Source organism: Salvelinus namaycush, chromosome 30 (assembly GCF_016432855.1).
Source record: "Salvelinus namaycush isolate Seneca chromosome 30, SaNama_1.0, whole genome shotgun sequence".
Lineage (NCBI taxonomy): Eukaryota > Metazoa > Chordata > Actinopteri > Salmoniformes > Salmonidae > Salvelinus > Salvelinus namaycush.
In genome coordinates this window covers 28,670,736-28,685,747 of record NC_052336.1, presented here as the reverse complement: position 1 = coordinate 28,685,747, position 15,012 = coordinate 28,670,736, and the positions used below count along the sequence as shown (strand labels likewise).

Here is a 15,012-nt window from a genome sequence, read left to right as displayed (position 1 = left end):
TTCAAGAAGTTTAAGCTGCCTATCAATCATTGTTTTTGAAACCAGTGGACAGCCAGTGAGATATGCGCTCTTGCAACAGCTGCATAGTGCAGATCCCAGCAGATCCCAGCCTATGCTTAATCTAATTCATGCTGATAAAAAAAACGAATTAATAGGCTTAATGGACACTTGTTAAAACTCGCACACTTTTGATAGACTTAAAAAGGGGAAATCTGTAGTTGCTAAATCCATTTTCCGACATTGAAATTATATACAGTACCAGTGAAAAGTTTGGACACTGTCACGCCCTGATCTGTTTCACCTGTCCTTGTGATTGTCTCCGCCCCCTCCAGGTGTCGCTTATTTTCCCCGGTGTATTTATCCCTGTGTTTCCTGTCTCTCTGTGCCAGTTCGTCTTGTCTGTTTCAAGTCAACCAGCGTGTTTTTCCTGTGTGCCTGCTTTTCTATTCTCTTTTGCTAGTCCTCCTGATTTTAACCCTTGCCTGTTTTCTGGACTCTGTACCCGCCTGCCTGACCATTCGGCCTGCCCTGATCCCGAGCCTGCCTGCCACTCTGTACCTCCTGGACTCTGAACTGGTTTTGACCTTTTGCCTGTCCACGACCATTCTCTTGCCTACCCCTTTGGGATACAATAAATATCAAAGACTCAAACCATCTGCCTCCCGTGTCTGCATCTGGATCTGGCCTTGTGCCCTTATAGACACACACTCATTCAAGTGTTTTTCTCTATTTTACTATTTTCTACGTCGTAGAATAATAGCGAAGACATCAAAACTATGAAATAGCACAAATGGAATCATGTAGTAACATGTAGTAAGCGTTGTAGTAAGCGTTAAACAAATCAAAATATATTTGCCTGTCCTTCACTGAAATGTTATCTTTGCACAGATATATGCATCCATTGCTCCTACACATTCTCCCCTCAGTCCTTGTGTAGTGGCTGCACAGCGAGATCAACGGAAGGTTTCCACTGATTCTATTGAAACCTCCCATTGATCTCGCTGTGCAATCGCCGCTTCTTGAAGAATATAACTTTATAAATGCTTTATCATGAGCTTAGTTCAACTGTCACACTCCATGAGAACCCAAAATATAAGCTTGTTTTTCTCCAATGTTTGTAAACATTGTAAATGTAAACACTGTATAGCCTCATAATATGGTTAAAACAATAATTTTGATATCATGAATGGTCAGTCCTTACATCCATAGCTCTGTCTATTCATCTGAGGAGTGGTTACGTTTCTCCAGGCCCATCCCTCAGCTTTTTACCAAAACTCAGGCGGGGCACCCGTTTTGTTATTGTTTCATCTGTAGATTTGTCCTTTAAACAGCTTCATATTATCTAGATATCAAAGTGTCACCAACAAAAAGGTCAACAATAGGTCTATAGCAAACGCAGCATATGGCATTAATTTTTCACATGTAAATAGCACTTTTCAGTAGTGCTCAAAGCATACCATTCCACAAGCGCAGCATTTCTTATTCAACTCGAATCAATGAGCCCAATCAGTCCTCCACGACAACAAAATCATAAACAGAGTAGGGTTGGCTAATAAGTCCTTAGTTTTGGGGTTAGGGGAAAGGGGACCCTGATCAGAGGTATAGCGGGTAGGCTGTCCCAGGCTAGGACCAGGGGAAGTGGGGGGGGGGGGGGGGGGGTGGTTGGATAACTAGAGGTGGTTAGAATGGCTCCATTCAGTGGCTCCACCCATATCACACTGGGACTGAGATACAGAGGTCAGGGGTGGGGTGAGCATACAAACACACAGTGGGAAAGTGATTCTAGGGGAAATTCCTAGCAAACAGCTTGCAGATGCCCACTAATGATCAGTGACTAATGACTTATGATCCTTTCAGACTTTCTCAGGATACTATTACAGATTCACATAGGCTTGGTCGGGCAGCCACACCATGACAAATGTTACAGTTTACAGTTTTATCAGTCCAAAGTATGTGTATTGCTCACCTGTACATGAAGGGTGCTACGGTGGCTGTATTGGGGTGGCTGTGGTGCTGCTGAGGCTGAGGTAGCTGGACACTGACCGTGTTGCAGGCTGTGCTCTGTGTAGCGCCACCACTTCCACCTTCCACCACTGGGGCGGCGCAATTGCCCTGTTGTGAGGCCTTGCCCTCTGTAGAAGCCAGACTAGAGGTGGAGCTAGAGTGTCTGCTGTCCCTGTCCTTGTCCAGGTGTCCGCGGTGCAGGACCAGACCCCCTCCCAACCGCATGCTCCGGGGACGCTCCCCACCCTCCTTCCCCCCTGCCGAGGGCGCCTTCCCCCCTACCCCTGAGGTTTTACCCCCTGGCTTTGGTATGCCGCTGTGTGCAGGGACAGAACTCTCCTTCTTGGCCACTTTGCTCCCTTTGGGTATGAAACAGGCGATTTTAGAAGTCCTCTTATTGGAAGAGGGTTCCGTTTCCATTGCGACAGTGGTAGTCGCTTCCTCCTTAGGCTCCTCCCCCCTGAGTTCCATCCTCTCTGTGGTGGAGATGTGTTTCCCCGCCTCTTTCCCTCTTTCCTTTTCCTTCCCCCTCTCCTTCTCTTTCTCCTTCTCTTTCTCCTTCTCCAGTCCTTTCACTGAGCTCTTTTTAGCGGTCAGAGCTCTGCTGAACGTGCGCTGAGCGATTCCCCTCAGTGCGATCTTGGGGCTGCTGGTTGTTGTGGCGATGGTAGGGACATGGGCTGGGGCACCACCGTGGTTCGTCCCGTTACCGGTCCCGTTGGCGCCAGGACGGGCGTTCCCCTCCGCCTCCTCCAGGGAGTCGGTGTTGGACCCTGCTTCTGCCCTCTCCACTCCACCAGCCCCGAGCTGCCGGGCGGGGGCACTGCAGTCCGCCTGAGCCCCCTGAGTGCTGGAGGACGAGGACTTAGATCCACCTTTGCTGTTAAACAGCTTGAGCTTCTCCAGCATAGACTTTTGTTGGATAACTTTAGGGGGGGGCTCGGTGGACGAGGCCTTCGAGGAGGCATCCTTCTCCTGCTTGACAGAGAGCATGGCTGAGGAGGAGGTGTGCTTGGAGCTCACAGACTTACTCCTCCAGGGCTTGCTGCTGGAGTTGGGGTGGGGGATGGCCGAGGAGGAGGCGGCTGGAGGGACGGGGGCCGAGGTAGAGGCGCTGTTGGCGGAAGTGCTGACGGCCGCTGGGGACGACGGAGCATGCTCAGTCATTACCGGAGTCTGTGAAGTCATGCCCTCTGAGGGTTCTGTGAGGAAGAGGAGGAAGAGGAAAAGGGGAGGATGAAGAGGTGGAAGGGATGAAGAAAAGGATGAGAGGAGGAAGTGAGAAGAGGATAACCGAGAGGAGAGGAGAATAGGAGTGAGAGGGGAGTCGGAGATGAGAGGAGTGAAGAAGATGAAGAGGAGGGAGAGAAGGGGGAAAGCAGGAGTGGGAGAGAGGATAAGGAGAGAAATAAGAGATGGTTAGACAGAGCAATCCTCACAGACCCCACACTAACTGTCCATATAAGGTCCTGCACTGTGGAAAGCTCGAGTTAGCCTGTGTTGACACAGTCAAAACGTGTCATTACTTAACGCCAGCGAACCCACGACACTCTGAAAACTATTAGAAACCTTGGACAATAACAATGAGAGTGCCCATCATAAAGTATTTATAAAAACAATGAGGGAAAGCGCTTTAAAGTTTGGCTAAGGAATTTGAGCTGAGATACAACACTGCCACTGACACCCCTGGGAGGTCTGGACTGATGCTGGTCATTATCTTCCAATTCACAGAAAGACTTGCTCCGCTCCAAGGCTGTATTCTGAAATACTGTGGAAACGAGCTAGCTAAAACACAAACATTTTTCATTCATTTGACTATTTTGTCTAAATTAAGGTTTTACAGAAGACACACCTGTCACTGTTACAGAGCACACAAAAACCAACAAAGCACTTTTTAAAAAGTTTACATTGTTCACCCCTCTAAATCAATAACGTTTGACTTACCAATAACAGTCACAATCAAATCCAAAACCCACGAAGATACAGAACACATAACGTAACTAAGATATTCTTCCTCAAGAGGCTAATACTGTACAGTACAAGAATAGAGTGTAGTTATTTTTGTGTGCATGTAGAGAGTCTACTTACTGCTAGCGTTACTTTCAATATTCAAAGCCAAACTGACAAACTGCCCTTGTGGCCACTCCCATGCCCAACCCATTAAGCAGCCAGTACAGCACATGGACACAGCAAAACAGAAGCTACTATCCCGCTGCACAAATACTTTCACAAACACGGTCAATTAAGTAATGATCTCAAATTGAATCCATTGCAATTCCTTTTCAATGTACTCTTAGGGGAAAAAAGTGTTATCTCGAACCTTAAAGGGTTCTTCGGCTGTCCCCATAGGAGAACCCATTGAAGAACCCTTTTTAGTTGCAGGTAGAACCCTTTTCGATCCAGGTAGAACCCTTTTCGGTTCCAAGTAGAATGCTTTCTACAGAGGGTTCTACATGGAACCCAAAACTGTTCTACCTGGAACCAATAAGGGTTCCCCCTGGAACCAAAAACGGTTATCCTATGGGGACAGCCGAAGAACCCTACTTAGTGCAGTTTGCAACCCTTTTTTCAGTATACCGCGTAAACATGACTCTAAACACTTGACTTTATTGTGGTAACTCCTTAAACGACTAATTTAAAATTCACACATTTGGGCCTTGGTAAGGAAGTATTTACTAGGAATATTAAACACTACACATCTTTATGCCACATCCCATTTTCACCACATGTATTCCTGTTTTTTAAGCGCCTTTCAAGCCCTAATTGCTTTCCATGCCCCTGTCGTTTCCCCCAGTTCAGTATTTATTGTGTGCGCATTGAAACAATGTGCCCATTAGGAAGTCATTTGGACCCAATTAGCCATGCTAGCGGAAAGTGGGTCAGGTTGCTAATAGCTGGCTTCCTATTGTAGGAGGGCCTGAATGAGCGAGAGAGGAGGACCAGCAAGAATTACAGAAGAGGTAGAGAGAGAGAGAGGTAGAGAGAGAGAGAGAGAGAGAGAGAGAGGTAGAGAGAGAGAGATACAGACTGACAGATAATGAGAAAGAGAGAGGGATTCAGACTCACTGAGGCTGGGATGTGGGAAAAGGGGAACTTTGAGAAGCTTACATCATGCCAACAGAGCGGTCTGTGTCCCAGAGGGAGAATAGGGGGTGAAACCAGCTGGGGTTTTGGTTCAGAAGTGGACATTGTGTTGGCTTGGACACCGGACACAAGAAAAACACAGAGCATGTCCGCGGATGACCCAGAACCAGATGACCACCTAAGATGCCCCAGTTGAATGAAAAGGAGATCCACATTTCACATCCTGGGTCAGATGTGAAATTGCTGTGAACCCCTTGCCCCATGGTTGTCAATAAAGTTGTACTGAATTGAATCCCCTTATTTTATCGCACAATTGCCTGTTTTGGACACACATGATGTATCAATATACGTAAACACTCACACCTGAGCCACTGACCAGCATTCTTTCTCCCTCTCTCTCTAACCTAAAGAGTTCAATGTGTGGCACTTTCATCTCGTCCAATATTACAAAGACATGGACTGCTTACATCCCACTCATAAGAGGTCGTATACCTCCTGACCTGGCTAAGATCACTGTGAGAAAGTTCACTACCTTGGGACAAAAATATAAATCCACCAACGCACACGCACATCTTTGTGCCTCTATATGACTTGTGTAATCACGTAGTTTACACAAGACACATGTTTTAGTGTTTAAATCTTAACTACTCAACTAGTGCAGTCAATTAGTAGTCTGCAATCTGAGTCTAACAGACAGAGAGGCCCTCAGGACTTAACCACAGACCACCAGTGAAATTCCTGCCATAACCCAACTCTGTCTCGCACGCACACACACACACAATCTCTCCAACTCTAGTCTACAAGGCCTCTTTCATACCAAAAACCTGTGTTGAACAATGGATTCAACCAAAATCTCATCTACAGTGCATTCGGAAAGTATTCAGAACCCATGACTTTAAATTACAGCCTTATTCTAAAATTGATTAAAGTGGTTTTTCCCCTCATCAAGCTGCACACAATACTCCTTAACAACAAAGCAAAAACAGGTATTTATACATTTTTGCAAATGTGTAAAAAAACACAGAAAAATCACATTTACAGAAGTATTCAGACCCTTTACTCGGTACTTCGTTGAAGGACTTTTGGCTGCGATTACAGCCTTGAGTCTTCTTGGGTATTGTCATGGCCGTTTAAAGGAGTGGACCAAGGCGCAGCGTGATTGGAATACATTCCTCTAATTTTATTCAACGACCAACACTTAACAAACTAACAAAACAACAAACGAAACATGACGCCAACGTAGTGCTCACAGGCAACTAAACATGGACAACTACCCACAAAACCAACATGGAAAATGGCAACCTAAATAGGCTCCCCAACCAGAGACAACGATAAACAGCTGTCTCTGGTTGGGAACCCACTCAGGCCACCATAAACCTACATACCCCTAGACAATACAAAATCCCCATAGATAACCAAAGAAAACCTAGACAAGACAAAACCCCCTAGACAATACAAAAACTAACCAAACCACCCCTTGTCACATCCTGACCTAACCAAATAATAAAGAAAGCAAATATAACTAAAGTCAGGGCATGACCGTTATGCTTGGCACAGCTGTTTTTGGGGAGTTTCTCCAATTTTTCTCTGCAGATCCTCTCAAGCTCTGTCAGGTTGGATGGGGAGCATCGCTGCACAGCTATTTTCAGGTCTCTCCAGAGATGTTTGATCGGGTTCAAGTCCGGGCTCTGGCTGGGCTACGCAAGGATTTTCAAAGACTTGTTTGTTCAGCAAATCCACTCCTGTGTTGTCTTGGCTGTGTGCTTAGGGTCGCTGTTCTGTTGGAAGGTGAACCTTCGCCTCAGTCTGAGGTCCTGAGCGCTCTGGAGCAGGTTTTCATCAAGAATCTCTCTGCACTCTGCTGCGTTCATCATTCCCTCGATCCTGACTAGTCTCCCAGTCCCTGCCGCTGTAAAACATCCCCAAAGCATGATGCTGCCACCACCATGCTTCATCGTAGGGATGGTGCCAGGTTTACTCCAGACGTGACACTTGGCATTCAGGATAAAGAGTTCAATCTTGGTTCATCAGACCAGAGAATAGTGTTTCTCATGGTCTGAGTCCTTTAGGTGCCTTTTATCAAACTCCAAGCGGCTGTCATGTGCCTTTTACTGAGGAGTGGCTTCCGTCTGGCCACTCTACCATAAAGGCCTGTTTTGTGGAGTGCTGGAAGGTTCTCCCATCTCCACAGAGGAACTCTAGAGCTCTGTCAGAGTGACCATCAGGTTCTTGGTCACATCCTTGACCAAGGGCCTTCTGCCCTGATTGCCTCAGTTTGGCCGGGTGGCCAGCTCTAGGAAGAGTTTTGGTGGTTCCAAACTTCTTCCATTTAAGAATGATGGAGGCCACTGTGTTCTTGGGGACCTTCAATGCTGCAGAAATGTTTTGGTACCCGTCCCCAAATCTGTGCCTCGAATCCTGTCTCGGAGCTCTACAGACAATTCCTTCAACCTCATGGCTTGGTTTTTGCTCTGACATGAACTGTCAACTGTAGGACCTTATATAGACAGGTGTGTGTGCCTTTCCAAATCATCTCCAGTCAATTGAATTTACCACAGGTGGACTCTAATCAAGTTGTAGAAACATCTCAAGGATGATCAATGGAAACAGGATGCACCTGAACTCAATTTCGAGTCTCATAGCAAAGCGTCTGAATACTTATGTAAATAAGGTATCTGTTTTTTACTTTTAATACATTTTCAGAAATTTCTAAAAACCTGTTTTCACTTTGTCATTATGGGACATTGTGTGTGGTTTGATGAGTAAAAAAAATGCAATCCATTTTAGAATAAACCTGTAATGTAACAAAATGTGGAAAAGGATAAGGGGTCTTAAATATGGAAAAACCTTCAAATCAGTGAATTAGTCTATTTCAGCCACACCTGTTGCTGACAGGTGTATAAAATACAGCACACAGCCATGCAATCTCTATACACAAACATTGGCAGTAGAATGGCTCGTACTGACGAACTCAGTGACTTTCAACGTGGCACCGTCATACGACACCACCATTCCAACAAGTCAGTTCGTCAAATTTCTGCCCTGCTTGAGCTGCCCCGGTCAACTGTAGGTGCTGTTATTGTGAAGTGGAAACATCTAGGAGAAACAACGACTCAGCCGCAAAGTGGTAGGCCACACAAGCTCACAGAACGGGACCGCCGAGTGATGAAGCGGGTAGCGCTGTCCTCGATTGCAACACTCTCTACCGGGTTCCAAACTGCCTCTGGAAGCAACATCAGCACAAGAACTGTTCATAGGGAGGCTTAAGATCACCATAAGCAATGCCAAGTGTCGGCTGGAGTGGTGCAAAGCTCGTCGTCATTGGACTGGAGCAGTGGAAACATTTACTGGAGTGATGAATCCCGCTTCACCATCTGGCAGTCCAAAGGACGAATCTGCGTTCGGTGGAAGCCAGGAGAACGCTACCTGCCCGAATGCATAGTGCCAACTGTAAAGTTTGGTGGAGGAGGAATAATGGTCTGAGGCTGTTTTTCATTGTTCGGGCCAGGCCCCTTAGTTCCAGTGAAGGGAAATCTTAACTTTACAGCATACAATGACATTCTAGACAATTCTTTGCTTCCTAATTTGTGGCAACAGTTTTGGGAAGTCCCTTTCCTATTTCAGCATGACAATACCCCTGTGCACAAAGCGAGGACCATACAGAAATGGTTTGTCTTGATCGGTGTGGAAGGATTTGACTGGCCTGCACAGAGTCCTGACCTCAACCCCATCGAACACCTTTGGGAACGCCGACTGCGAGCCAGGCCTAATCGCCCAACATCAGTGCCTGACCTCACTAATGCTCTTGTGGCTGAATGGAAGGAAGTCCCCGCAGCAACGTTCCAACATCTAGTGGAAAGCCTTCAAAGACGAGTGGCTGTTATAGCAGCAAAGGGGGGACCAACTCCATATTAATGCCCATGATTTTGGAATGAGACGTTCTGTAATCTATAATCTTTCTATAATCTCTCGGTCTCCCTCTATTTCTGACTCTCTGCCTCTCCCCTTTCTCTCTATCAACTTTCTCTCTCTCTGGGATTGGGTCCTACCCTGAGCTGCCCTCTGTCCTGATAACATCACTGGCTTCTGGGATATCCGCCCGGCACAGTGGACATAGAGCCCTTTTCACGGATCATCACGCCTGTGTGTGTTCCACTGTGTCTGTGTTACTGTCTATATGTGCCAGTACCAAGTGTACAATACAAGCGTCCTCAACGTGTGTGTGTGCGCGCATGCGTGAGTCAGAGACATGTTTGTTCAGCAGAGCTACTTCAAAAAGGCCCATGGTTTTCCCCCCGGCGTTTAATGGCTTAATCTCGTCACAAACTAAGCCGGGAGACAAACATGGTCGAGCCCGCAACGCAACGCAACCACGCACACACACAAAAACAAGCTTAAATGCATTAGAGGGGCTAGCGTCGTCTGACTCTGTTCAGCCCTCTCGACCGCTTTCACGTTCAACATACTCATTTAGACTTGTCAGTCAGCACTGACCTGAGTATTCCCTGCCTATAGAAATATACAGTGCCTTTGGAAAGTATTCAGACCACTTGACTTTTTCCCACATTTTGTTACGTCACAGCCTATTTCTAAAATGTATTAAATAAATAAAAATCCGCCGCAATCTACACACAATACACCATAATGACAAGGCGAAAACAATCAATTCAATTGATTGGACATGATTTGGAAAGGTACACAACTGTCTATACAAGGTCCCACAGTTGACAGTACATGTCACAGCAAAAACCAAGCCATGAGGTCGAAGGAATTGTCTGTAGAGCTCCGAGACAGGATTGTGTCAAGGCACAGATATGGGGAAGGGTACCAAAAAATGTCTGAAGCCTTGAAGGTCCCCAAGAACACAATGGCCTCCAACATTCTTAAATGGAAGAAGTTTGGAACCATCAAGACTCTTCCTAGAGCTGACCGCCCAGGCAAACTGATCAATCGTGGGAGAAGGGCCTTGGTCAGGGAGGTGACCAAGAACCCGATGTCACTCTGACAGAACTCCAGTTCCTCTGTGGAGATGGGAGAACCTTCCAGAAGGACAACCATCTCTGCAGTACTCCACCAATCAGACAGAAGCCACTCCTCAGTAAAAGGCACATGACAGCCCGCTTGGAGTTTGCCAAAAGGCACCTAAGGACTCTCAAACCATGAGAAACAGGATACTCTGGTCTGATGAAACCAAGATTGAACTCTTTGACCTGAATACCAAGCGTCACATCTGGAGGAAATCTGGCATCATCCCTACGGTGAAGCATGGTGGTGGCAGAATCATGCTGTGGGGATGTTTTTCAGCGGCAGGGACTGGGAGACTAGTCAGGATCGAGGCAAAGATGAACGGAGCAAAGTACAGAGAGATCCTTGATGAAAACCTGCTCCAGAGCGCTCAGGACTTCCGACTGGGGGACAATGACCCTAAGCACACAGCCAAGACAACGCAGAAGTGGCTTCGGGACAAGTCTCTGAATGTCCTTGAGTGGCACCAATCAGAGCCCGGTATTGAACCCGATTCAACATCTCAGCAGCGACACTCCCCATCCAACCTGACAGAGCTTGAGAGGATCTGCAGAGAAGAATGGGAGAAACTCCCCAAATACAGGTGTGCCAAGCCTCATACCCAAGAAAAGTCGAGGCTGTAATCGTTGCCAAAGGTGCTTCAACAAAGTACTGAGTAAAGGGTCTGAATACTTACACCACCATTCAAACGTTTGGGGTCACTTAGAAATGTCCTTGGTTTTGAAATGAAAGCATTCCATGCGAGAAATTGCCAAGAAACTGAAGATCTCGGTCAACGCTGTGTACTACTACCTTCACAGAACAGCACAAACTGTCTCTAACCAGAATATAAAGAGGAGTGGGAGGCCCTGGTGCACAACTGAGCAAGAGGACAAGTACATTAGAGTGTCTAGTTTGAGAAACAGATGCCTCACAAGTCCTCAACTGGCAGCTTCATTAAATAGTACCCGCAAAACACCAGTCTCAACGTCAACAGTGAAGAGGCGACTCCGGGATGCTGGCCTTCTAGGCAGAGTTGCAAAGAAAAAGCCATTTCTCAGACTGGCCAATAAAAAAGAGATTAAGATGGGCAAAAGAATACAGACACTGGACAGAGAAACTCTGCCTAGAAGGCCAGCATCCCAGAGTCGCCTCTTCACTGTTGACGTTGAGACTGGTGTTTTGCTGTTACTATTTAATGAAGCTGCCAGTTGAGGACTTGTGAGGCTTCTGTTTCTCAAACTAGACACTCTAATGTACTTGTCTTCTTGCTCGGTTGTGCACCGGAGCCTCCCACTCCTCTTTCTGTTCTGGTTCGAGACAGTTTGTGCTGTTCTGTGAAGGGACTAGTACTGTAACGGCTGTCGTCTTCCTCCTCGTCTGAGGAGGAGAAGTTTGAAGGATCGGAGGACCAATGCGCAGCGTGGTAATTGTTCATCTTATTTAATGAAAGTGAACAACTCAAAATACAAAAACAACAAAGTGAAAACCGAAACAGTTCTATCTGGTGCAGACACACAAAGACTGAAGACAACCACCCACAAAACCCAACAGAAAACAGGCTACCTAAATATGGTTCCCAATCAGGGACAACGATAAACAGCTGCCTCTGATTGAGAACCATATCAGGCCAAACACAGAAAACCAACACAGAAATAGAAAACATAGATTACCCACCCAACTCACGCCCTGACCAACTAAAACAAAATACAAAACAAAGGAACTAAGGTCAGAACGTGACAAGTACGAGATCTTCAGCTTCTTGGCAATGTCTCGCATGGAATAGCCTTCATTTCTCAGAACAAGAATAGACTGACGAGTTTCAGAAGAGTTATTTGTTTCTGGCCATTTTGAGCCTGTATTCGAACCCACAAATGCTGATGCCCCAGATACTCAACTCGTATAAAGAAGGCCAGTTGTATTGCTTCTTTAAATCAGAACAACAGTTTTCAGCTGTGCTAATATAATTACAAAATGGTTTTCTAATGATCAATTAGCCTTTTAAAAGTGATAAACTTGGATTAGTTAACGCAACGTGCCATTGGAACACAGGAGTGATGGTTGCTGATAATGGGCCTCTGTACGCCTATGTATGTAGATATTCCATTAAAAACCAGCCGTTTCCAGCTCCAACAGTCATTTACAACATTAACATTGTCTACACTGTTTTTCTGATCAAGTTGATGTTATTTTAATGGACACATTTTTTTTGCTTTTCTTTCAAAAACAAGGACATTTCTAAGTGACCCCAAACTTTTGAATGGTAGTGTATGTAAATGCGATATTTCCGTTTTTTATTTTTATAAATTAGCAAAAAAAATCTAAAAATCTGTTTTTGCTTTGTCATTATGGGGTATTGTGTGTAGATAGATTAGGGGGGGACAATTGAATCTATTTAACAATAAGGCTGTAACCTAACAAAATGTGGAAAAAGTCAAGGTGTCTGAATACATTCCGTAGGCACGGTATAGAGATAGACATAAGGCCTTAACATGAAACCATGACTGAGTCTGGGGGGAAAGAGCAGTATCATACTTATAGACGCTGTATACAGTTTAGAATGACACACCGCTTAAACATATGATTATGAATGTGTCCAGATTCAGGAAAAGCCTTTTTAGCAACATACAGTATGATACTTAAAGAAATAGCTTAAGACATATTGCCAGGACTGCCCACAGAGCAATCATGTTTTAGCTATACACAGATAGCTAAGCCAGAAATACCCTATAAATAAATAAATAAATACCACTGAAAGTTACTTGTTTTTTTTTGCTTATATGTTCAATTACAAAGTTGAATCTAATTTAATTTAATATAGATGACTTCTATTAAGGAGAACAATATGTCATTTGTTTAAACTGCTTACTCATATCCCCAAGTTCAGATAACAGACGTGCGCGCGCACACACGCACGCACACCTCACTCATTGTGCCCTTGTGAGTGAGTGGGACAGCTAGTCTTTGTTTGGAGTGAAACTTTTAAAGTTCCTCCACATGAATAGACTCAAACAGAGAGGCTACAGCTCATCAACTGGCCATTCATTCAGCACTGTCTTCACTGTCCACACACACACACACACACACTCTCTCTCTCTCTCTCTCAATTACATGTAAAGGGCTTTATTGGGATGGGAAACATATGTCTACATTGCCAAAGCAAGTGAAGTAGATAATATACAAAAGTGAAACAAACGATAAAAAAATGAACAGTAAACATTACACTCACAAAAGTTACAAAGGAATAGAGACATTTCAAATGTCATATTATGGCTATGTACAGTGTCGTAACCATGTGTAAACAGTTAAAGTACAAGAGGTTGTATTTATAAAGTTGTATTTATAAGGTTGTATTTATAAAGTTGTATTTACAATGGTGTTTGTTCTTCACTGGTTGCCCTTTTCTTGTGGCAACAGGTCACAAATCTCTCTCTCTCTCTCTCTCTGAATACATTGCTGCTGTCACCTTGTGTTAATGTAAAGCATAAGAGGAAGGCCAACTGTATGCTCAAGTCTCTCCACTGTATACAACAGGATGCTTCCAGCGACCCGTTCTCCATTCTACTGTCAGCACCATTGACACAGAACAATTCAGGCCGGACAATAGAACCGGCAGTTTCTACTGAGCATTAGCATCTTCAGCATTTTATTTCAAGGTAGTAAATCACAGAATCTTCCCGCTAATAAATTGTTGCTAACTTGGTACAGTAAAGCTTACTAAGTAAAATGTTGTATTAAAAGAGTATATGATTTTTTTTAAACACAAACTTATCACAAAAGGTAAAATATGACCCTGAGTCTGGTAACTAGGTAAAAGACCATGACCGATAGTACTATACGTCTGGGTCGAATCCCAACTGTCATACAAATCTCACATCGGCATAATGTATGACTTAGGAGAAAGCTAGACTGGCGTGCACTCATCTCAAGTTGAGTTTCAGCACTTAGTGAGGCTACGGGGAGAGCGGTGACAAGACAGATGACAAACCTCATAAGCGCTGCTGTATCACTGTCCCAGTAGAGTAGGCCAAAAGAAGCTTCGAGAAGAAGTAAAGTCCCAAACTCTGATACATGTTCCACGTAGTGCAGCCTGAGTGGAACTGTTGTGCAGGAGTGAGTTGGGTGAGGGGGGAGGGATTTGGCAGCGACTCAACAGGGAAGGTAGGTGGTTAGGGGGGGAGATGATTCCAAACCTTCCTCCCCTCCTACCTGCTGTCTGTCCCTCTGCACCCTTCAGATCACACACACACCACCCTCTCGTTCTCTCTTCCCTCCATCTCTCCCCCCCCCCCATCTTTCATACAGTCTAATACAGGGTAATGACTTTAGACTGTAAAAGACAAACACCGTGAGTCTATAAACAACCGAGTAGACGAGCTGAGTGGTGACAGCAGCGCAGAGAAGCTATATAAAACCTCTCACTGAACACACAGTCAAGCGGATTCACCCTGGCTAAACACAGCAGACAATGGAGTCGCATGAAGTCAATACAGTAAACAATGTCAGTCTATCTGAATACAGTAACATTAGACAGACACCAGTCACACCGTAATCGCCATAGAAATAGAATTATAGTTCTACGGTAACAGCCCCTGGGCTGTGGAGAATGTACAACGTGAGTTCAAGGCGACATGAGAAGACGAGAGGCCGTGTGATAGTAAAGGTTAACACAGGGTCAAACGAATAAAAACAAACTCAGGTGAGTATCATTTGAACCACGTATTTTTTCCCCTGTAGGAATAATACCATTCTTGTCTCAGCCCAGAAAGTGTGTCCCGGGATAACGATTTTGTCCGATTTTTGATTTGTGCGACTACACACCAACAAGATGCAGGCCAAGAAATGGTAATCGATTTAGGAAATTGATCCAGGGCACACCATACGATATAAAGCACGGAGGCCTAGAGATGCTAACCGTGT

At 45.1% G+C, this 15,012-nt stretch overlaps 1 protein-coding gene across 1 annotated transcript in view; it reads right to left on the bottom strand.

Moving 5' to 3' along the window:
* Positions 1–14,168, bottom strand: part of LOC120025000 (neuron navigator 2-like) — a 67,681-nt gene extending 53,513 nt beyond the window's left edge. The window contains exons 1-2 of the mRNA XM_038969413.1: positions 14,081–14,168; positions 1,967–3,206 (exon numbers count right to left, since the gene is read on the bottom strand). Of these exons, the coding sequence (XP_038825341.1) occupies positions 1,967–3,192 (1,226 nt within the window). The 5' untranslated portion in view covers positions 3,193–3,206; positions 14,081–14,168. The remainder of the gene's footprint in view (positions 1–1,966; positions 3,207–14,080) is intronic.
* Positions 14,169–15,012: the final 844 nt, after the last annotated feature.